The 22153-nt window shown below is 40.9% G+C and overlaps 1 protein-coding gene across 1 annotated transcript in view; it reads left to right on the forward strand.

Moving 5' to 3' along the window:
• GRK4 (G protein-coupled receptor kinase 4) overlaps positions 1-22153 on the forward strand; it is a 94400-nt gene that overhangs the window by 25100 nt on the left and 47147 nt on the right. Inside the window, exons 2-5 of the mRNA XM_074991708.1 lie at positions 219-314; positions 2281-2393; positions 12130-12207; positions 15139-15239. Of these exons, the coding sequence (XP_074847809.1) occupies positions 219-314; positions 2281-2393; positions 12130-12207; positions 15139-15239 (388 nt within the window). The remainder of the gene's footprint in view (positions 1-218; positions 315-2280; positions 2394-12129; positions 12208-15138; positions 15240-22153) is intronic.

The following is a 22153-nucleotide window of genomic DNA, read 5'->3' on the forward strand; positions in this document are numbered from 1 at the left end:
AAAGACCCACTTTGTCTAACCCTAATGCTTTGCCTACAAAAGCTTATGCTCCGAAAATCTTTTAGTCTATTAGGTTCCACAGGACTTCTCATTGTTTCTACAGAGATGAGTGACCCGACACTACAATTTATGCTCTTCGGAGAGGAGAGAGCCTGCTGCGGCATTGGATTGATTTGCAAACTACTCTTGATTGTATAGGGCTTTGTTTTTTCTTTTAGGTGGGTGTGGCAAACAAAATGGACGCAGTAAAAAATGGAAGGAGATGCTGAAGTTACCAAACCTCAGTTACTGTGAAGACCTTAGACATACAATTGGTAGGTGTGTGTATATATAATATAAAGTCTGATTTCTCATAGGAGTGTGACATTATCTAGTGAAAGCGTTGTTTCTGACTGACTAAATATTTTGGTAGTTCATGATCGGACCTCAGATCCTCTAATTTAATTGAGAATTTCTGAGGGGAAATAAACATCACAGGAACTCTTGATTTTGCCCAAGGAAAACTGCTTTTGCACTCTCATTAAATTACCTTTTTAAAGACATAATTATGTTCTGGTTTGAGTCTCAAAAACTGAGCATTTTAACCTGAATGTTAAATTGGAGATGCTAAAAAGTTAATAGCAATAATATTAGATTGGCCTGTACAAGGAAATCTGTGTATACTGCTGTGAATATAACATGCCTTTCTGAAGTAATAAGATGTAATTGCCTCAAGTTGGATATTTCTTTGCTTATGTTTTAAGAGCCTCCTTAAATGAACTGTGAGGAATTGAAATCAAAACATAAACCCCTTCAGTCCAAAACCTTTAGAAGTGGAAAGCTTCTGCATAAGCACCAAGCTGGCATGAAAGCACATTAACTCCTATTTGGATACAGATGTTGCAAATAAAATTACCAAGATGAAACTTCTTAATCAGCTTTGGCATCTGTAAAACAAGCAGAAATAATCATCTTTTGTTCCTCACCCCCCAAAAAAATTTGACTATACTATTTAATACCTTAATCCACATTTTTTCCCCTCTTGTTCTGCTTTTGGTCTCTTTCTCCCTATTCCCTTTCTTTCTTCTTGCCTTTATTCCCCTGTCAACCAACAAAACATTCCAAACCCACCTTGCCAGGCTCCTGAATTTAAGATCCAGTTGTCCTTGGCCAAGGCTATTTTAAAAAAAAATACTCACACACTTTTCCTTGACATACATCATTAATATGCATACTGTCTTCAGGAATCATAGAGAGGCTGATTTCTTATTAGTTTTGTTTTAATTGGCCAACTGCTTGGTATACGTAGAAGCTTTCCAATAGATTAGTTATTGTATGGTAGTTTGTTTGTTTTTTTTTAAATAACCAAGCGTTCCTCCAAGCATTGTTTAGACCATAAGACTGTTTTGACAGAAAAAATCTTTGTTCACTATATAGTGCCTCAAATGATGGGGTCCTGGTCCATGGGTAGAGCTCCTAGCTGCTAAAATAATACAAATAGTTGATGATGATGATGTACTTTCTCCATCTGATGTTGGATACATGGATCTGCAGATATTTTGGTCAAACGATTGTAGTGGAATTCAAATGGGGAAGCTGATTCCACAGTACTTAGTCACACGAATAGTCCTGCTTGTGGCAATGAGACTTTTCATATGAGTATGGCATGAAGTTGCTTTTGTTTGCATTGGGGCTGATGTTCTACTATGCAAAATACAGGACCGGTGTTATAGATAAGTGTTTTTCCTTAATATATTAACAATTAGCAGCTAATTTTAATATAAAAATGTTATAGTATTGTTTGTCTGTGATGGTGTGTTATAGGCAGCGGTGGCAGGGGTGGTGGTAAGCAAGTGTCTGTCACTTTCCTTTGTGATCTTTGCAGCTGATTTAGTCCTCTTCATGTGATATGATGATGACCACATAAAATCTTTCTAGCCCTGTTTGAATGGGAATCTGCAATATAAACACTCTGGAACATTAACAGAGAGGAAGCCATGCTAGTCTATACACTATCAAAACAAAAGGCAGTTAAGTAGCACTTTAAAGACTAGCAAAATAGTTTATTAGGTAAGTCTGTTCTGGTCTGGCTATGGTCTGAAGAAGTGGGTCTGTCCCATGAAAGCTCACCTAATTAACTATTTTGCTAGTCTTTAAAGTGCTACTTGACTGCTTTTTGTTTTGACTCTGGAACATAAAAAGCATTATTAAAATCTCTAACTGGGATAGGGAAAGAGTATGAAGAACAGCACCTTGGCTTGTAAAATGATGTAATTTTGTTCAATTTCTTCTTTTACCCAGAAAAAAACTATAATCAACTTTGCGACAAGCAGCCAATAGGGAGACTTCTCTTCAGACGGTTCTGTGACACTAGGCCAGATTTGAAGACATGCATTGAATTCCTGGATGCGGTGGTAAGCGGTAGACTCTGCCTACAAAGTCCCTAGTCTTGTTCTTCTGAGGAATTAAGAACTGATACAAATAGGGAATAGCCTATTTTAAGTTCCTAAAATGTGCCTATTTCATTCTCTAGATCCAATTGCACATTAAACCACAGCTATTAAAATATAGCAAAACTGATGCAGTGTCAACTAAGGAGAGCTTAGCAAAAGAAACCCAATGTCCTTAAAGGCTGCAACTTCTGAAAACACCTGGAGTAAACTTATATGTCTTGTAGTATGCCTTAGAAGCCAATACATTTGGGTTCCATTGTGGGAAAACTAAAGATCACTGAAAAGGCTCATTCTCTTATGTACAGATCTAGGTTTCAGTATCTCACTTGATCTCAGTTTAGTAAGGTGCATTCTAAGAGCTGATCTACACTGAATGCTTGTGCTGACGTATGTTTCTCTAGACAGTGTGAAGAGTCCACCCCTCTGATCCATCTCTCTCCTGACCTAATCCCCAATACAGAGCGTGCTGGGTCAATGCTCGAATTCTTTCAGTGCCTAGCTACTGCCTTTCAGGGAGATACATTAAACTGTGATGGTGGAAGAATGATTCCCATTGCTGTTGTGTCTGTAGTGTAACAGTACAGTGGGACAGCTGTATGAACTTTTGTCAGTTCAAGTTACCTTGTCAAGAAAGCTTATGCAGTTAGTATATTGCCTGTGTATGCGAGCACTTTACTGCTTTCTTCAATATTGCATGTACTCTCCAGGAATGACTATGGTGATGTGCTGTGCACCATGGCTAGGTAGCCCAGTATTCAGCTAATCGTTTTCTGGCAGACTGTCAGAAATCTTAGCAGTGCATGGAGGGGCAAAAATGTGTCACTCAGGGTGATGGAACAAGGTGATTTCTTGAAGGCCAGATTGCTGTGGGACATAGCATGATCCAATTCAACATTGTTGGAGGCATTGATGGGAGGATGATGGAGTGCCATTTCTGGGCCTGAGAAATGACGAGTGAGATTGTATCATAATGCAGGTTTGGGATGATGAGCAGTGGCTGCACAACTTTTGGACATGCAAGGCCATGTTTCTAGGTCTGAATACTTAGTTTGCCCCAGAGCTGGAACACCAGAATAAGATCTGCACGGACAGAGCAATTGGTGTTTACTTCTCTTCTGTGGAAACTTTCAATAGTTGTTTGCTACCTGCAAGCAAGAAGTTATATGGAATTTGAAAATCCACTGTGGGTGGCCATTGTCGTGCAAGTGTGCAGAACCATTAATCATCTACCATGTAGAATGTTGATTCTTGGCAATGCGTGGAATTTAATGGGTGGGTTTTCAGCAATTGGATTCCTGAATTGTGTGATGTGATAGATGGCATGCATATTCCTATTTTGGCACCAGAGCACCTTGCCACAGAGTACATTGACAAAAGAGCTACTTTTCTATGATTATGTGGGCACTGGTAGATCACAACGGATGCTTTACCAACATCAAAGTTGGCTGGTCAAGCAGAGTGAATGACACTTGTATCTTTTAGCAAATAACCAGTTCAGAAAGCTGTAAGTAGAGGCTTTCTTTCCTGTCCAGTAGCTTACCAGTGTTGATAATGAATTGCCACTAGTGACCCCAGGGGACACAGCTTACCCCTTATTCCTGTGGCTCCCAAAGATGTATAACAGCATCAAGAAAATAGTCAACTGTTGGCTTGGCAGATTCAGAATGACAATTAAACATGCTTTTGGTAGATTAAAGTGATACTGGCATTATTTACTTACAAGATTGGCTTGAAGTGAGAAAACTATCCTAATAGTTGTAGCTGGTTGTTGTTGTATCCTGTAAAATATCTGTGAAGCCAAGGGACTGAAGTCTGAGTTTGAATAGAGACAGAAGGGCTATGTGACAAGCTCAACAGAGAGTTCAGAGGCCTTGAAAGAACATTTTAACTGTGAGCGACAGTGATGCATTGTGCTGTACTGTGCTGTATGTGGCCCTGCTGTTTGGGGGCCTGTTATGAATGATGTGCTGTTCGGAGTATATCTAATAATGTAATATTGACAATGAATTTATTAAATTTGTGTTGCGTGGTGTACATTTATGATTACTACACAGTTTTGTCACTGTATGAAGTGTCACATTTTACAGTAGAAGTAAGTAAGTGGTTTCACTTCTGGGCAGTATATATTGGGAACTAATAAACATGAATTATTTTTTAAATAAGAGTTGCATTGAACAATGAAAACATTTCAAAAACTTCTGTGTAAGTTAAAAGCAAATACTTCACAATCATAGTAAATGTATGTATCTGAGGTTAAAGAAGAGGAAAGAACAGTCATATACATTTTATCTACACATGCATCAACTGTGGCATTCTCAGATCAGTAGATGTAAAGCTGTAGTTGTTCCTAATGTCTGCCTGAATGTCATGGCAGGAGTAGGAATGCAGCCCCTGATACCATGTGGGAGGTTGAGGTATGGTGTAGTGAGGTGATATTTTGGAGTTCCGCATTATTGAACCTGTAGAGCCCCACAAGAATCTTTAGCATCTGTGTTTGCTGCCAAAGAAGCCCCCTTATGTATTGTTGCATACCCCTCTTTTTCTCGGGCTGGTACTCCTAGGCATTACTCCTGTCTGCTCCCTACAGTCTGCTGTAATCGTTCTCTAGGCCTTCTGTCATAGTCTGATGCATCACTGACTCGGAGAATATCGTGGACTGTAATCCCAAATCTTCTTTTCCCCCACCCCTCTTGTCTAGCTCGAGTGTGGCGGGGCTACTTCTGGGGCTGCGATGGTAGCAGCTGTGGATAAAACACACAGAGGACTCATTGTCAGTATAGTTGCTATGGAAAGCAAAAGTTGAGTTTCATAACTTCCTTTTCCTTTCCTTGTTTTCCCCAAAGATTTAAACAAGACATGTTTTTTCATACTTCTGCTTTGGAGTGCTTGTGCATGGTGCAGCTGATAAGGGGTGGAAGAACTCAGGTTTGAATTGTTCAGTTGTGGAAATTTGAGTGTAGACCAATGGCACTGAAAACTGGTATAATTTTTCACAGGTAGTGGTAATTTTAGTTAATATCTCACTCTTGAGGGTAACACACGCACACTTGCTAATGACATTGTGGAGCCAGCTGGGGCCTCTAGGCTATTACCTGCATGTAGCAGTAGTGCTTGCCAAAACTCTCCAGGTGCCCTGCTGAGGAGAAAGAAGGGTGCCAACTCCCTAGAAATTTTTGAGAGAAGATGACAGAGAACCTATGTGAAAGTTTCATCAAGATGTCTCAGGAAGATAAACTGCTCTGCGTACCCCCTCTGCTCAGCTGTACAAGGGAGTGAAAAGCAGATATCTACTCTACCTCTGTTGTACTGCAACTGCTTCTAGTGTGGGTAAATTAACAAAAAATCAATAGCTGTCTCCTGCGAAGTTGGGGAGGGGGTTCCATCTTTGTAATGAGAAATAAAATCATATGTTTTCCTGATGCTTCTTCACCTTCTTTGGGCTCAGCCATATTTAGTTGCTGCGACTGACTGTACTGGGGTTAGCAAACCCTGACATGCATGCCATGAGTGGCACTTGAGCCTGTTTTGGGTGGCACACTGGCTGGAGCTCAGCCACACCCCTCCTCCCCTGCAGCAGAGGACGGGGACGGAACACAGTGCTGGGATGGCGCTTCTGCTGTGGGATTGGGCCAGAGCTCCAGCCCCTCTGCCCCCCCAGCTCTGCCATCTGACCTCCATCTCCCAGGGACAGCTACTGAACCACTCAGCCCCCTCATGTGTGCTGTTGGCCCCCAACCTCTAGGGACAGGGATTGAGCCTCTGTCCCATCCACTGTTCATCTGCCCCCAGCTTGCCATCTTCCTTGGGGCAGGGATTTTTTAGTCTATCTGACCTCAACTCTGCCCACTGTCTGGCATGAGGGCTGAGCCCTCTTGCTTTCCTTTTCTACCCTGCCCTTGCTACCTTGACGATCTCTGCCACCATCCTTCGGACAGGTGGTTAATTCCACGAAGACGTTTGACAGTCCTGCTTCCCCAGGGACTGCCTAGTTCTCTCTCAGTTCACTTGCCAGCCCTACTTCTGCATGCGAGGGTTCTCCCCCATGCTACCAGACACAGCTCAATGGTAAAGCTCTTCATCTTAATTTATTTATTAATGAAGCTGTTGTAAGTAAGGCTATTACTGGCACTTGGACTGTACAGAAAAGTCAAAAGGTCAAATTTTGGCTTTCCGCCTTGGAAAGGTTGCTGACTCCTGGATGAGACTGTGGTTCAGTCGTATAAAAGTCCTAGCTCCTGGCATAGCTGGACTCTCACCCCCACTAACCACATGTCCCCCATCCTTCTCCTCTACCTCCTGCTTGCTGTTCATGCTGTGTGTGTGTTTGTGTGTGTGTAACTTTGACTTCTTGAAGGTATCCATGACAGTGTGTAAGGTGGCAGTGGGGTCTTGAAATGTGGCATGCTACTCCTTGTAAATGTGACAGGCCTATAGCTTGGCATCAGATTGATTGTTGGCCTCGCCGGCCTTCGGATAAGCTTACCACAGTTCCTTTGCTTTCACATGGAACTGCTGTTCGTTGTTTTCATAACCCTTTTCCTACAACCTGTGTGCGATCTGCTCATAGTTGTACAGGTTTCTGTGTCTGGTCCATAGTTGTTCTTGCGCCAGCCTTTTCTCCACACAGACCAGGAGCTGATATGTATCTGTTAGAGGACATCTGGAGCATGCAACTGGCATAGTCAGCTGTACACTACAAAGGAGAGCTACTAGTTGTGTTTGTCAAGATGAACAATGAAATGGCATTTCAAAAAATGTTAGACTTCTGCAGGTTGGGCATCTAGGGGGTAGCAAGTGGGGAAGGAGAGGTGGGCCTCCAGTCTCCATTTTCCCTGGGCAGTGGAGTTCGCAATTGTGACCAAAGTGGTCAGTGTCCAATGTTCGAGGACGGCTGCCGGAGAGCTATTATGGTTGACATAGCTAATGCAAAATCTACATTTGTCTTGTACTGATCTCATTGGATTGACCATGGTTCAGTGCTGCCTGCTGAGGCAGTGTTACTCTGCCTGTGTAATTCAGGGGGTGGACAGACTTGTCAGGCCCTTGAGCCAGGTTGTGGGGTGGAGGAGCAGCTCTGCACTCTCAGGAAGATGAAGTTTGAAAAATCTTCAGGCAGTTAATGGCTTTACAAAAGGCGGAGTTGAGAAAATTATTGAATAGCTTTCAGTTATGTCATTTAGTTCTCACCTTACCATAATCCATTCCAATATCTGAAGTGGGGGTTACTAAAATGTGAAGAAATTGCACTTTGGGTTAATGACTCATACTTCCTTCACAAGTTGTTTGTTATGCAGAATATCTGAAATGAAATTACATTGAAGTAAGCTTTATTTAACTTCCTCTCAACTAGATGAAATGCTTGTCCCTGATAACTGGAAATAAAACCCAAAGGCAAAAAGTTCATAGTAGATGACTAAATTGTTTGGCATAATATAAAATTGTTAACATTTATTATAACAATATTCATCTTAAGATACCAGATGTGCTGTTGCAGTTGATCAATCACTGCTGCAGAATTTGTATTTCTACTGTAGGTATTACTTTAACATCATAATAGCAAATTTCCAGAAAGCCTTTGACACGGTCCCACACCAAAGGCTTTTATGTAAATTAGGCGGTCATGGGATAGGAGGAAAGATCCTTTCATGGATCGGGAATTGGTTAAAAGACAGAAAACAAAGGGTTGGAATAAATGGTAAATTTTCACAATGGAGCGGGGTAACTAGTGGTGTTCCCCAGGGGTCAGTCCTGGGACCGATCCTGTTCAACTTGTTCATCAATGATCTAGAAAATGAGGTAAGCAGTGAGGTGGCAAAGTTTGCAGATGACACCAAGTTGTTCAGGACAGTCAAAACCAAAAGGGATTGTGAAGAACTACAAAAAGATCTCAGCAAACTGAGTGATTGGGCAGCAAAATGGCAAATGAAATTTAATGTGGGTAAGTGTAAGGTAATGCACTTTGGAAAAAATAACCCAAATTACACGTACAACATGATGGGGTCAAATTTAGCTACGACAGATCAGGAAAGGGATCTTGGAGTTATAGTGGATAGTTCTCTGAAGACATCCACGCAGTGTGCAGCGGCAGTTAATAAAGCAAATAGGATGTTAGGAATTATTAAAAAAGGGATAGATAATAAGACAAAAGATATCATACTTCCCCTATATAAACCTATGGTACGCCCACATCTTGAGTACTGTGTGCAGATGTGGTCTCCTCACCTCAAAAAAGATATATTGGCGTTAGAAAAGGTTCAGAAAAGGGCGACTAAGATGATTTGGGGTTTGGAACAGGTCCCATATGGGGAGAGGCTAGAGAGACTGGGACTTTTCAGTCTGGAAAAGAGGCGATTGGGGGCGATATGATAGAGGTATATAAAATCATGAATGGTGTGGAGAAAGTGAATATAGAAAAATTATTTACCTTTTCCCATAATACAAGAACTAGAGGACACCAAATGAAATTGATGGGTGGTAGGTTCAAAACTAATAAAAGGAAATTTTTCTTCACACAGCGCACAGTCAACCTGTGGAACTCCTTGCCGGAGGAGGCTGTGAAGGCCAGGACTCTATTAGGGTTTAAAAAAGAGCTTGATAAATTTTTGCAGGTTAGGTCCATAAATGGCTATTAGCCAGGGGTAAAGTATGGTGCCCTAGCCTTCAGTACAAGGGCAGGAGATAAATCACTTGATCATTGTCTTCCGTTCTCCTTCTCTGGGGCACCTGGCATTGACCACTGTCGGCAGATGGGATACTGGGCTGGATGGACCTTTGGTCTGACCCAGTATGGCCATTCTTATGTTCTTATGTTCTTAAATATACTGGCTTAATTGTTTAATGATTGAATTTTGTTTGAAGTGGTCAAGATCAAAGTGTTCAAGCAGAAAAGGTATGTCTTAAGGATGACTTAGGCCTGGTCTACACTAGGAGATAAAGTTGAATTTAAGCCTCTATGGACAACTTTATAAACTCTCTTGTCTACACCTCAGCACTAAGCAGTTGATATTAAGTGGCTATAATGCCGACTTCTGTACTGCTGACTTCCCAATGAAGTTACTCGAAAAATCGAAATGTGGAGTGTTGAGCTAAAACGGTGTAGATTAACCAGGGGTAAAATTGATTTTTTTTTTTTTTTAAAGCCCCAGAAACTGTCCCACAATGCCTCTCTAGGTATTCTTTCACATCATCACTCCAGGTGAGCAGGAAGTGGGAAACGGGAAGAATTTAGAATTCATTGTTTATGATCAGTGTGGCAATATCATTAGCTACTTTGCAGAGCTCCAGCATGGAGCCATCAGGAGAGCCAGGGACTCATTTCATCTTGCAGGCTAGCCCCAGCTCCAACACAGCATGTGGCAACTTGGCTGTGGGGGGTCATTCTTGTAGAAGAGCCCAAGAAACTTCTTTTCTTATGGTCACATTTGTATGGGAGCCAGGAAGTTGTGGGGTCTATCCCCCATCCAGCCGCACCACATGGCTAGCCCTCCGCTCAATAAAAACACATGCCTGCTGCGCTGTGCGGTCCATGCTTCCAGATAGCAGCATGTTGTGGCTTGCGTGCGGTGAAGGCTTCAAAGGTGGCAAAGATTTGGGGACTGGCTGTCACTGGGGTTTGCTTCCCCTATGGCAGAGATAGTCAGGGGGCTGGCTGGCTGTTGCTAGGGGTAGTCTCCCCTTGCAGCAAAGATATTTGGGGGCTGGATGTCTGTCACCAGGGTGCCTTGTCCAATGCTGAATTGTGGATTGGACCCTCTCAAGCCTCCATGCTAACTGGAGTGTCACAGTCCCCTGGCCCCACATGATTGGTGGGGCTGGCCCTGGCCATAACTTCATTGTGGGCTGGCCCCCCTTCATCCCATTACCTGGACCATGCTAATGGGAGACTCTGTAGAGCCCCTGGCTCCACAGGATTGGAGGGCCAGCCCCGGCCGTAGCTGCATAGTGGGTTAGTTAAGTGCACACAGTTCAAACTCTCTGTGAAAATGTGACCCTTAGAGAAACCACTGAACATGAAATCACACTTGTTTGAAAATTTAACTGGTGTAATTATAACACCTGGGCTTTCAGTAACCATACTGTTAGCTCTGCATTCATAGTTTGAGGGCTGAAGTCCCAAGAGGACAGTTAACACTTCTAGTCTGGCTTGTATACAATATAGCGTTATTTTTGCCTAGGTTACTCCAGTAACTTGTTAGATTAAACCTTACCTTTCAGGAAGCTATTCCGTCTATATATGAAGACCTCAAAAGAAGGGGAATCTACAAGTTCCCTTGGTAGTTGGTACTAATGATTACTCACACTCATTGTTTAGAAGTCAGACACTTTCAGCAACTGGTTTCTTAGGCCTTTCTCAGCTAGATTAGAGACTACTTTAGTACCTGATATCAAGTTACTTCTCATTTTCTTTTTTGATAAGCTAAACCAGTTGGGAGCTTAAATCTCTCACTGTGTAAGACATTTTTGCTAGTCCTTGACTCAATTTTGTGCCCCTTATCTGAATTCTGTACAATTTTTGTCCATCGTTTTGAAAATAGGGCCATCAGAACTGCATGCATTATTCCACTGTCCGTGTCCTCAGTCATCTCCCTATACCTGCTCATTACTCTCCCGTTTATCCAATGACTGCCTTAGCCTTTTTTTTTTTTTTTTTTTGCCGCAGCAGTACTCTGAAAGCTCAGGTTCAGTTGCTTGTCTATTGTGACCCCCTAAATCTTTTTCAGAGTTCTTTTCTAGACTAGAGTCAGTCTTTTTTTGGTTCCTAAATGTGTGATCTTGCATTGAAAATATTCTTTCTTTGAATAGACCTAGTTTATCAAACAAACTAGATTACTTTGTTATGATTGCTTTGTTTTAGCTAAGACTTACCTCTCCACCAATCTTGTGTCAACCATAAATTTTATTGGCAGTGATTCCTATGGTTGCTTCTTGATCACTGAGAAAAATGTTGGGTTTGGGACAATGAATCTTATGAAATCTCACTAGAGATACCTTCATTCAATGATGAAAATTTCACCCTTAATGATGACTTTTCGAGATCCAGTATTTAACCAGGTTTTATTCCATTTAACATGTGCTTGGTTGATATTGTATAATGCTCATTTTAAATCAGAATGTTGTTGTGCACTGCTAAATCAAATGACTTATGTACGCTATTAACTGTATACAGTTACGTTTTTATCAACCAAATTTACAATCTGAAAAAGTGAAATCAGGTTGAAGACCTATGATCCATAAAACAGTATTGATTTGATAGTAATTATAGTCCCATCAGTTAATTCTTTCTTAATTGAATCTATCAGCTTTTCTATTATTTTGCCCAGGAGTGAAGTCAGGCTAACAAGCCTAAGAATACCTACGTCATCTTGCTGTGTAGGGCTTTCTATAACGTGTCTACTTCTAAGACATATTTTCTGGGATTTTACAAATCAATTCTCCAGTTTTAATGCCTTAAGAAAGGTATAGTTTAGGCATACTTAATGTTTTTTGTTTGTTTTTTTTAAAAGATAGTGTGGATAATTTTTGTTTTCAACATGTATCCTAAAAATTGATTAATTGTTGAATTCCATAGGTAAAGACAGCCTATAACCCATAGTGAGATGCATCTCAATGTTTGTGATAGAAATCACATGGCATCCAAGTTAGGATTGTAGTTCTAGATAACAATGGATGTAATGTAATTTTCATTCCTCTTCTTTAGACCCAGTATGAAGTGTCTTCAGATGAAAAGCGAAAAGATTGTGGTTTGAAAGTTTTAGACACATTCTTCACTAATGAGGTAAATATATCCTCTTGCAAAATACTTTGTCAAACTGCATAGTAAGAACTGACCACATCAGAGCTCAAGACTGTAACAGTTTCAGATGGTGTTCTAGTTTTCAATGCAGTAAATTGCTCTCAAAATGAAAAACTCTCTAAAATTTTGCAAGTCATTCTGGCGTGTGGAGTAACCCTTCCTGTCAAGATTATTGTGAAACACCGTTAACTCAAGCACAAAGCTTGACTGCCCTCTATCATTTTTTTAATTATAGCTATGATCTTTGACTTTTTTTCTAGATATGATAATTTTCTTTGAATTGCTTATCCTAGGCAAGCAGAATTTTGTGAATGGGCTTTTGTCCAAACTCTTATCTGATTATCAAAAAAGTAGCTTAAAAAGTAGTTTCAGCATGAGTTCTAGATCTGGCTTTGCTGCTGACTTTTGTGTGGGCTTGAGAAATTGGGTTTAAGTTTCAAAAGGGTTTCAGGCTTCAGCTGCCCAGGTTAACAAACACTGGAATTGATTTTCAGAACATGCTGGGCCACCCACAGTTTCTACTGAGTCTGTTAATATCAATGCCAAGAGACATCTCTGGTAGAATTAAAGGAGTCTTTGTTCTTCTCCCTATTTTAGCTGCCAGAATTTTCCATTCTCTTTTCTCCCTTTACCTTCAATTGCTCTGGTTATGTTGAGGAAATTATATCTTAAGGAAGATATGGATCTTGCAGGCTCAGGCTCTGAATTTAGTCTTGTCTTTTCTGCAAACTTTTTTAACATCTGGCATGGTTTTTAAATCAGAGAAAACTGGTCAGGCTCTTAATCTACCTAACCACCACGTTCCTGACTGGTTTCAAATCTGTTTAGCTGAAGTGATATGCTTTTTTTTTTTTTTTTATACCACCTAAAAAATTGTTTCTGACCAAAAGAGCAGAATTGGTTGTGAATATGAAGCAATTTGGAAAGCAAATTGAGTGAAAATGATCATGAAATGACAGATTTAATGAATTCTAAAGAGAGGAGTGAGAACAACAGAATAAGGACGGTGGACTTCAGAAAACATACATTACCATACTCAGAATAGTGGAAGGTAAGGTCACATAGGAAGACAATCAAAGCGATTGATTAGATCAGGAGTGCTGACAGCTTCTCAAAGAGAATATTAAAGGTACAACTGCAGACTATCACAATGCAAAGAGAAGACAGGAAGAATAGAAAAAAGCCAATAGGGCTACAGTAGGATTGACCTGAGAGTGAAAAACTAATCCTACCAAAGTAGAAACATGGATGAATTGCTTAGGAGAACAGAGAAAACAATATAAGCACAAAGGAGCAAAACTGGAAAAACTAAGGCACAAAATGAGTTGTGCCTAGCAAGGGACGTAAAAGGAATAAGAATAGGTTCTGTAAATACATTAGGAGTGAAAGATAGAAGGAGGAAAGTATAGATTTTCTGCTTAGCAGGAAAGGAGAGTTCCAGGTGACCTCAAAAAGGCTGAGGTGTTTAATGCCTATTTTTCATTAAAATGTTAATTGTGACCAGATGCATAATGCAATTTAATATTAACAAAGGGGAAGAAACCAGACAGATTAAGGAAGGATAAAGGGTAAAGAATATTTAGTTAAGTTAGATGTGGTCAAGTTGGTTGGTTTGACAAAATTCATCTGAGGGTGCTTAGGAAATTTAGTTATAGCAATCTTGTAAGTGTTAAGTGATTACCTTTTGAGAATTCAGGAAGGATGGGTAAGATGCAGAGAACTGGAGAAAGGCAAACATGCCTTTTTAAAAGGGGGAACAAGAGAACCTAGGGAGTTCTGGATCAGTCAGCTTAACTTTAATTCCTGGAAAAAATAGTGGAACAAATTATTAAACAATCATTTTGTAGGCACCTAGAGGATAATAGGTTAATTTGCCAAGAATAAAACATGCCAAACAAACCTGACATGATTACTCGCCTAGTGGATGAATGGAAGCAGCAGGCAAACTGGGGAAATGAGTCTAGATGAAATAACCATAAGGTGAGTGCAAAGCTATTTGAAAGACAATATTGTTCTGGCATGTCTGTACTCAACTTTTCTAAGCAGTGACTCACTTTCTACACTGCTATTTGTATCTGTGTTCTGTGGCATGAAGTGTATATGCTGTACAAGTTGTTGTAAATACAGTCTTAAGAAACAAAGAGAAAATGGGGAATTATTGGCTTGGTAAGATTACTGCTGAAAAAGTTCTGGGAAATATAGTGGATCACAAAGCATGCACGGACAGTGCAATGCACCTAGATAATTAAAAAGAGTTAAAACCATGTTTTACTAGGTGTGTCATATGTAAGACATGGACAATAACAGTCCCACTGGTTCCCAGCATTAGTGAGATTTTTGCTGAAGTAGTCATCCACTCTTGGGTCCTGCACTTGAGGAAGGATTTGGACAAATTGGAGATAGTCCAGAGCAACAAAAATGATAGGTCTTAGGAAAAATGGGCCTGGAAGGAAAGGTTTAAAAACACCTAGGCATGTTTTAGTCTTGAGGAAAGAAGACTGGTGAGGGGACCTGATAAGTCTTCAAGAATTGTAGGCCTAATATACAAATGATTGGTGACCAGTTGTTCTCCATATCCTGTGGTCATAGCCCAGGAAATGGGATTAATATGCTGCAAAAGCAATTTTAGTTTAGAATTTTTTTGTAATATCTAATTATAAAGGTTAATTACTTACTTTACTAGGTTGCCAAGGGAGGTTGTAGAATCCCCATCACTGAAGGTTTTCAAGAACATGTTGGACAAAGACCTGTCAGGGATGGGTTATGTAAACTCGATCCTGCCTTAGTGCAGGGAATTGGACTAGCTGGCATCTTGAGAGTCCCATACAGCTCTATATTTTTGTGATTTTCTTTTTTATCTTTGTTAGATTACTAATCATTTTCATTGTTGTTTTTGGTTTGTGTCATGTAAAGTCTGCAGCCCACTTGCCAGAAATACCTCAGGATACAGTGAGAGAATGTAGAATGAGACTGGAGCAGAATCCTTGCAAAGATCTTTTTAATGACTGCACTAGGTATGTGGTGGATGTTGACTTAAACATTTTGGATAAAAGTACACTGAAAGTTTGTATTTCCAGGGAGGTTACAGGTGATCAGATGAAATTCTGGTGAGCCTAAAACAGATGGGCAAAATAAGCCAAACCATTGGATCCTCTGTGCCACTGTCTCATAGCCCATAGGGAGCCTTGGGCAGGTACTCTGACTGCTGCTCTCCTGAACGCTGCTCAAGGTGGCTGGCTGCAGGGACCACATGTTCCCTGCTTGCAGCACAGGCAGGATGTGGAGACCCCCCCGCCCCCGCCTTCCTCCAGGGCACTTGGCACACAGAGACGCACAAGGCCCAAGCAGATTTTCACTCTGAGTAGTGTGCAGGGGTGCAGCAGGCAGGGAGCTTGTCCAAGGGACTCATTGGGCTACTGGCCAGGAGCTCGCTCAGGTCAGTACTTCCCAGCCAGCAGTTGCAGCTGTCACCGTACCCACCTCTTGCACCATACTCCTTCCTGCACTCTACTCCTCCTGCACCCCTGCCTCAGGTCACAAACGAAACCCTCTGTATACCTGTTCCTGCACCCATACTCCCTCCCAGACCCTGTATTCTAATCCCCTATCCCAGGTCACCATCCCCTCTTACATTCCTCTGCAAGGTCAGAATCCATTCTTGTACCATGCATCCCCTCTGGGACCCCAGTTCACTGTCCCAGATCATACTCCCCTCCTTCACCCAAACCCTCTCCCACATCACCTCCTGCACTCCAGTCCACTACCCCAAGTGCTCTTTTGCACACAACCTCCATCCTAGACCCTGCACCTCCTCCATTAATATCATAAATGAGTGCAGCTATTGACTAATTTCACAACTCTTGGAGTGGCCCCTACATCATTAATACTGTTCTTAGAGTTCCTTCTGTGCTGTAACAGAAATGACATTGTTATTTTCCTTTTGACTTTAGTGGGGATTGTGCAAATGTATCTAAAGGCAGAATCTGGAATGTTATTACAATACAAGAGCTGAATATATACAGATCAAAAACTTGTTATCAAGCTAAAATAGTGGGTTTTTTTGGAAGTTATGCAGCTGTTATTGTTTGCATACACACCCCTTTTAGTATCTATGGAGGATTCCATAAAGCCTTTGACAGGGTCCCTCACCAAAGGCTCCTAAGCAAAGTAAGGGATCATGGGATAAGAGGGAAGGTCCTCTCATGGACTGATAACTGGTTGAAAGATAGGGGAGAAAAAAAAGAGTAATGGTTAGTTTGCAGAGTGGAGAGAGGTAAGTAGTGGTTTCCCCGAAGAGTCTGTACTGAGACCAGTCCTGTACAACATATTTATAAATGATCTAGAAAAAGGGGTAATCGGTGAAGTGGCAAAATTTGCAGCTGATACTAAATTGCTCAAGACAGTTGAGTCCAAAGCAGACTGAAGAACTTCAAAAAGATCTCATAGAACTTCTTTTTCTTGGCTGTCACTCAATAATGAGTAAGACATCTTCATGTCACCCTCCTATTTGTGAATCCGTTGATGGCTGATCAGCCCAATTCTGGAAACGCAGTTCTTATCACACAAGAAGCAGGTGTTAGTAGCTGTTGGACGGGTGCAGAGCAGTTTTTGACACCCTTTTCTTCTCTGCCTGTCCTCATCTGCACTGCAGCGGGACTGCTCAGATTGGTAATCTGTGATGGGGTGGAGCAATCTCCACTGGGGGTGGTCTTGGTCAAGGTTCTTCCAGGTGTCAACACCAATACTTCCCTTTTCCAGGTGTGCCTCCAGCATATCCTTATATCACTTCTGCTGGCCTCCAACAGTCCTCTGTTCTTCCTCCAGTTTGGAAAACAGAATCTGTTTTGAGAGGCACTGATCAGACATCTGAACCATATGACCAGTCCAACAAAGTTGTTGATGAATGATAATGGCTTCAACGCTGGTCATGTTCGACTCTTCCAGGACACTAGTGTTCATGCACCTATCCCCCCAAGAGATATTTAGGATTCTCCTGAGGCAGAATTGATATTATTCAAGTGCGTTCAAATGACGCTTATATGTTGTCTAGGTTTCACATTCATATAGTAGTGTTGGAACAAGCACTGCACAGTATACAAGAAGCTTAGTCTTGGGATAGATGTCCTGATTCTTGAAGACCTTTTGTCTCAGGGGGTGAAAGCAGAGCTTGCATGGCTCAGACGATACTGGATTTCTACATCAGTGTTGAATTTAATGGAAAAATGATCCCAAAAGTATGGGAAGTGCTCCACATTTTCCAGCATTTCTCCACTGACTTCATAGAAGGCGCATGAGATTGTCTTGTTGAAGGTTGGTGGAGCACCATGGTCTTTTTGATGCTCTGTGTGAGGCTGAGATTCTTATATGCTTCAGTGAAGGCACTTAAGGTAGAGCAACAACCATATTGTCATCTGCGTACTGGAGCTCCATGGTTGAGGTTGTGGAGGTCTTGTTTTTAGCCTTCAGTCTCCTGAGATTGTCTATAGAATGAATGAGAAGCTTTTCAATTTTCACACCATCTGGAAGCTTGCCATCAATGAAGTGAAGGGTCATGGTGATAAAGATGCAGAACAGTGATGGGGCAATGATGCAGTCTTGCTTGACTCCCATTTTTTACCTCAAAGGGGTTGCTTTGGGATCTGTTGTTGCTCAGTACTGTGGCAGTCATGTTGTCAAGAAGCAGCTTAAAATGCTAATTTAATTTTTTGGGGCAACTGATCTTTGGAAGGATGGCACACAGAGTGTTATGATTGAGTCAAATGCTTTGGTTAGGTTGATGAAACTCATATATAAGGCTTGGTTGTGGTCATGACATTTTTCTTGCAGTTGCCAGGCAGTAGCTCATGGGCGATAAATTGCTGCATGTCTTTTGGGTTGCTCACTGTCTGTCTGGGTTGTCCATTAGAGTCTGAATATTCCATGTTCCAAAGTTTACGGTTCAATTTCAGATGCATGGAGGTGAGCCCACTGGATGCGGTTATCCAGTCAGGGGGCCTGAGGTGGACTATGTTTAGGGCACGTTTTCTAGACTCCACCCCATGTGGGGTGAGCAGAGTGCATCCTAAATAGGGCTGCTGAGTCGTGGATGCAGTAGCCAGACCATTCTGCCCCCTGAGTTCTCAAAACGGAGCGACTGATACATACATCCACCTCCTACATGCTGGTTCCTGACTAAAAACTTCCAGATTTCACAATCCTGCTCCTGTCATCATTCGCGTCACTGTAGGGCTTAAGTTTGGGAAAGTAGCTCACAGAGGAAGAGTCCTGTGTGTGGCTTTCTAATGTGGGGGAACTGTTGCACTTCAGCCACCACATGGTTCTTGACAGATAGAAAATTCAGGTCCAATGGCGTGGGATCCACAACAACAGGGAGTCTCCTGTCTGCTGCCGCCTTCATCCACCTTCACAGCCGTTGTAACATTACTTTTGCTACCCTCCGTCAATTCTGCCATTGAGGACTTAAAAGATTCTTCTTTGTGTGGACCCGGCCCCTCCTTGATCTTGTGGCCATGGGTGACCCTGTTGAGAGCACAAGACTCCCTGCAGCATCACTTTTGGGTTCATTGGAACACACAAGCCCACTCATCATGACAAGGTGACAAAACTAGCAGACTGGGCGATAAAATGGCCAGTAAAATGTAATATTGATAAAAGCAATGTAGTGTACATGGAAAACAGAATCCAAAATATACATATAAAATGAGAGGGGATAAATTAGCTGTTAACACTCGAGAGAGAACTTGGAGTCATTGTGGATAGTTCTCTTAAAACATTCAGTCAGTATGCAGTAGCAGTCAAAAAACAAAGTTGGGAATCTTTAAAAAGGGGTAGAGAATAAGACTTGGAGGATATCTTATTGCTTCTCAACAAATCCATGGAATGCTCAGATCTTGAACGCTGCATGCATATGTGGTTACCTCATGTCAAAAAAATATATTGGCATTGGAAACTAACAAAATTATTAGGTTTCTGCAATAGTTGTCATGAGGAGAGATTAATAAGACTGTGACTTTTCATCTTGGAAAAAAGATGACTAAGGGTGGATATGGTAGAGATCTATAAAATCATGAGTGGTGCAGAGAAAGTGAATAAAGAGGTTTTTTTCACTTCTTCCAATAACTTGAGAACTAGGTGAGTGTTTCGCAACCTTTTTTATGAAGTATCCCTTTTTCAAAAAAAATAAGTACCCCCAAACTTCTCTGGCCTACGCCTTAGGCTAAGTGTACCAGGGGATGAGAAATATAGTCTTAAGGTAATTTGAGGTCTTGAAGCAAGTGCCATTCAACCTTTCCAGACTTCTATACCATTTTCAGGAGTCAGATTTGTTACACCTCACTTAAACTAATTAATTAAAAAAATGCAACAATATCACAGGAGACTACTACTGAAAACTTGGTGACTTTCTAATGAATTGAAATAGAAATATTGCACTTACATTTCAATGCAAGGATTATGAAGCAGTGAAAACAACCATTGTCTGGTTGAAGTTTTAGATTGTACTGACTTTACTATTGTTTTTGTGTAGCCTGTTATAAAATTATGTAAATACTTAGATGAGTAGATGTACCCTCTGGAAGACCTCTGTGTACACCTAAAGGTACACATGCCCCTGGCTGAGGAACAATGAAGTACAGGTCACCAAATGAAATTTAATAAGTAGGAAGCTTTAAACAAGCAGAAGGAAAAACTTTACACAACATAGAGTCAACTTGAGGAGCTAGTTGCCAGAGGATGTTGTGAAGGCCAAAACTATAACAGCATTCAAAAAAAAAAAAAAGACTGATAAAATCATGGAGGATAGGTTCGTCATTAACTAATAGCCAGGATGGGCAGAAATGGGGTTCCTCGCCTCTGTTTGTCAGAACCTGGGAATGGGCGACAGGATACAGCACTTGGATGGTTGCCTGTTCTGTTCATTCCCTCTGGAGCACCTGACGTTGGTCATGCTCAGAAGACAGAATACTGAGTTAGATGGAGCTTTGTTCTGACCCAGTAGGGCTGTTGTTATGTTCTTAAGTCCTCTCTCCCTAATTTTAAATAGTTTTGGGGCCTCCATAAAGACTTAGTAGATAATGCACTATGCTACTAGGCAAGTATGTTCCACAAGTTCAAAAAACTGAGTGTGGGTGAATTTTTAGCTGTCCAGAGATGTACAAAGGCCACTGTCTGCCTTGTTTTTAGACTGTGCTAGGAAGCCCTTTATCAGGGCAGCCTGTTTATAAAAAGAATATAGTCCCAATGCTTACACAGCAGGATGGTCATACAATTTTCAGGACAGATGGCAACGCTAATTGCATTGCTAGCTCAAGAAGCATTTAAGTTGTCCTTGAAGTGCACTCATCTCAAGAAAGCAGACAAATTAGACAAGGTCTGATTCTGAAAGCTGAGACTATCACCTGAAGGGCAGGAAAAACTATTGCTTTTTAAGAACACATTAGTGGCAGGCTGTGGAGATGGTAGCAACTTGCACCTCTATGGAAAAAAAGCAGTGTATCCAGGTAAATTGGATGGTGGAAGATAGAAAACTTTCAGCTAGGAAAACATTGTTTTGCAGATACAGTGAGTTTTGAAGGCCACCTCACAGTGCATTGTAACTGGGGATCTGGTTGAGTTGCTGGTGGAAGGTGAATCTGGTGGGGATGAAGTGCTCATCACTTAAAATTTAAAAAATCCTAAAATATTTAAATGTGGTTTAGGACAAATTTCTTTAGACTTGGTGGGATGAATCACTAACTTCCTGGAGTTTAGCTGTGTGCATTTGTGAAAAAGTTGGCAAGGCATAAGAGCTCTCTTTCTTTGAAATGATCTGTGTAGGCAGATCATTCCAAGTATACAATGTCCAGCTGAAGTCTTTAGTGCTGTTCCTGGGCGGCAGAGTCTACCTGCATGACTCTGTTAATCTGCCTTTCCATTTATGGTCTTTTATTCTTGTGAACCTATCAAGTTGATAGGAAAATACTGTGGTTTTTTTTTTTTTTAATTTATTGCATTTAAAGAAAACATCATGTTAAGAAAAAAATCACACTATTTCCTGAAATGTTTGTACCCATTATTAATGATAACAACTAAGATTTTATGAAATAGAATAGAGATCTATTTGTCTTTATTGCAGTTTTCCTTTGTGTATAGGCCATTTTGTTGTTTTCCCCTTTTCTTTGTAGGAGACTATTTTTACTCCAGTAAAGTACCCCTCCCCCACTTTTTTTTTTTTTTTTTTTACAAAGTGTAAAATCATAAACCAAAGGTGTGTAATACCTAAAATTTATATTAAGGTTTTTTTTGTTTGTTTTCTGAATTAGACTGGCTAGGCTTCAAGTTGGCAGTGTTCAGGTATAGTCTGAATCCATGTGACTGTGTCCAACAATAGCATTTCATCATTATAGTTGAAAATCAGTTTTAAATGAGTGATCGTGGTTGACATGACTGACTGTTTAGCACTGTTTGTTGTGGTCTCAAATACAGTGACACTTCAGAGACATAAACCAGACAAAGGACTCTTCTTGAAAAGATGTACATATTTACAAATGATCAGAGTCTTCTAAAGCTCTTACTCTTCTCATAGGCATGCTTGATCATGTCGGCCTGAAAGCCTGCAATGTTTGAGTCACATTTTGCTTCTTTTCCCTGGCAACTGAAAACAAGATATTCAGCATAATTTGAGAATGAGAGATCAAAAGATACACACAAAATATATGCTATTAAGAAGTTTAACAGATTAACTAGGCTTCTTGTGGCTTTCTCACCTTTTATCTCATTATGCATCTTGTTGCTTAGTTTGTGGGAAGTGATGTAGTGACCTAACCATGAGATTTAGAAGAATGGTTTTAATGAACCAAATCCCAGAAGAGGATTCGCTCAGCTCTGTATTCTTCTGAGGCATATAATTTGATTACTATATTTTGGTCTTTATGCAGAGCAGAAAAAAAAA

Source organism: Carettochelys insculpta, chromosome 4 (genome assembly GCF_033958435.1).
Source record: "Carettochelys insculpta isolate YL-2023 chromosome 4, ASM3395843v1, whole genome shotgun sequence".
NCBI classification, from domain to species: Eukaryota; Metazoa; Chordata; order Testudines; family Carettochelyidae; genus Carettochelys; species Carettochelys insculpta.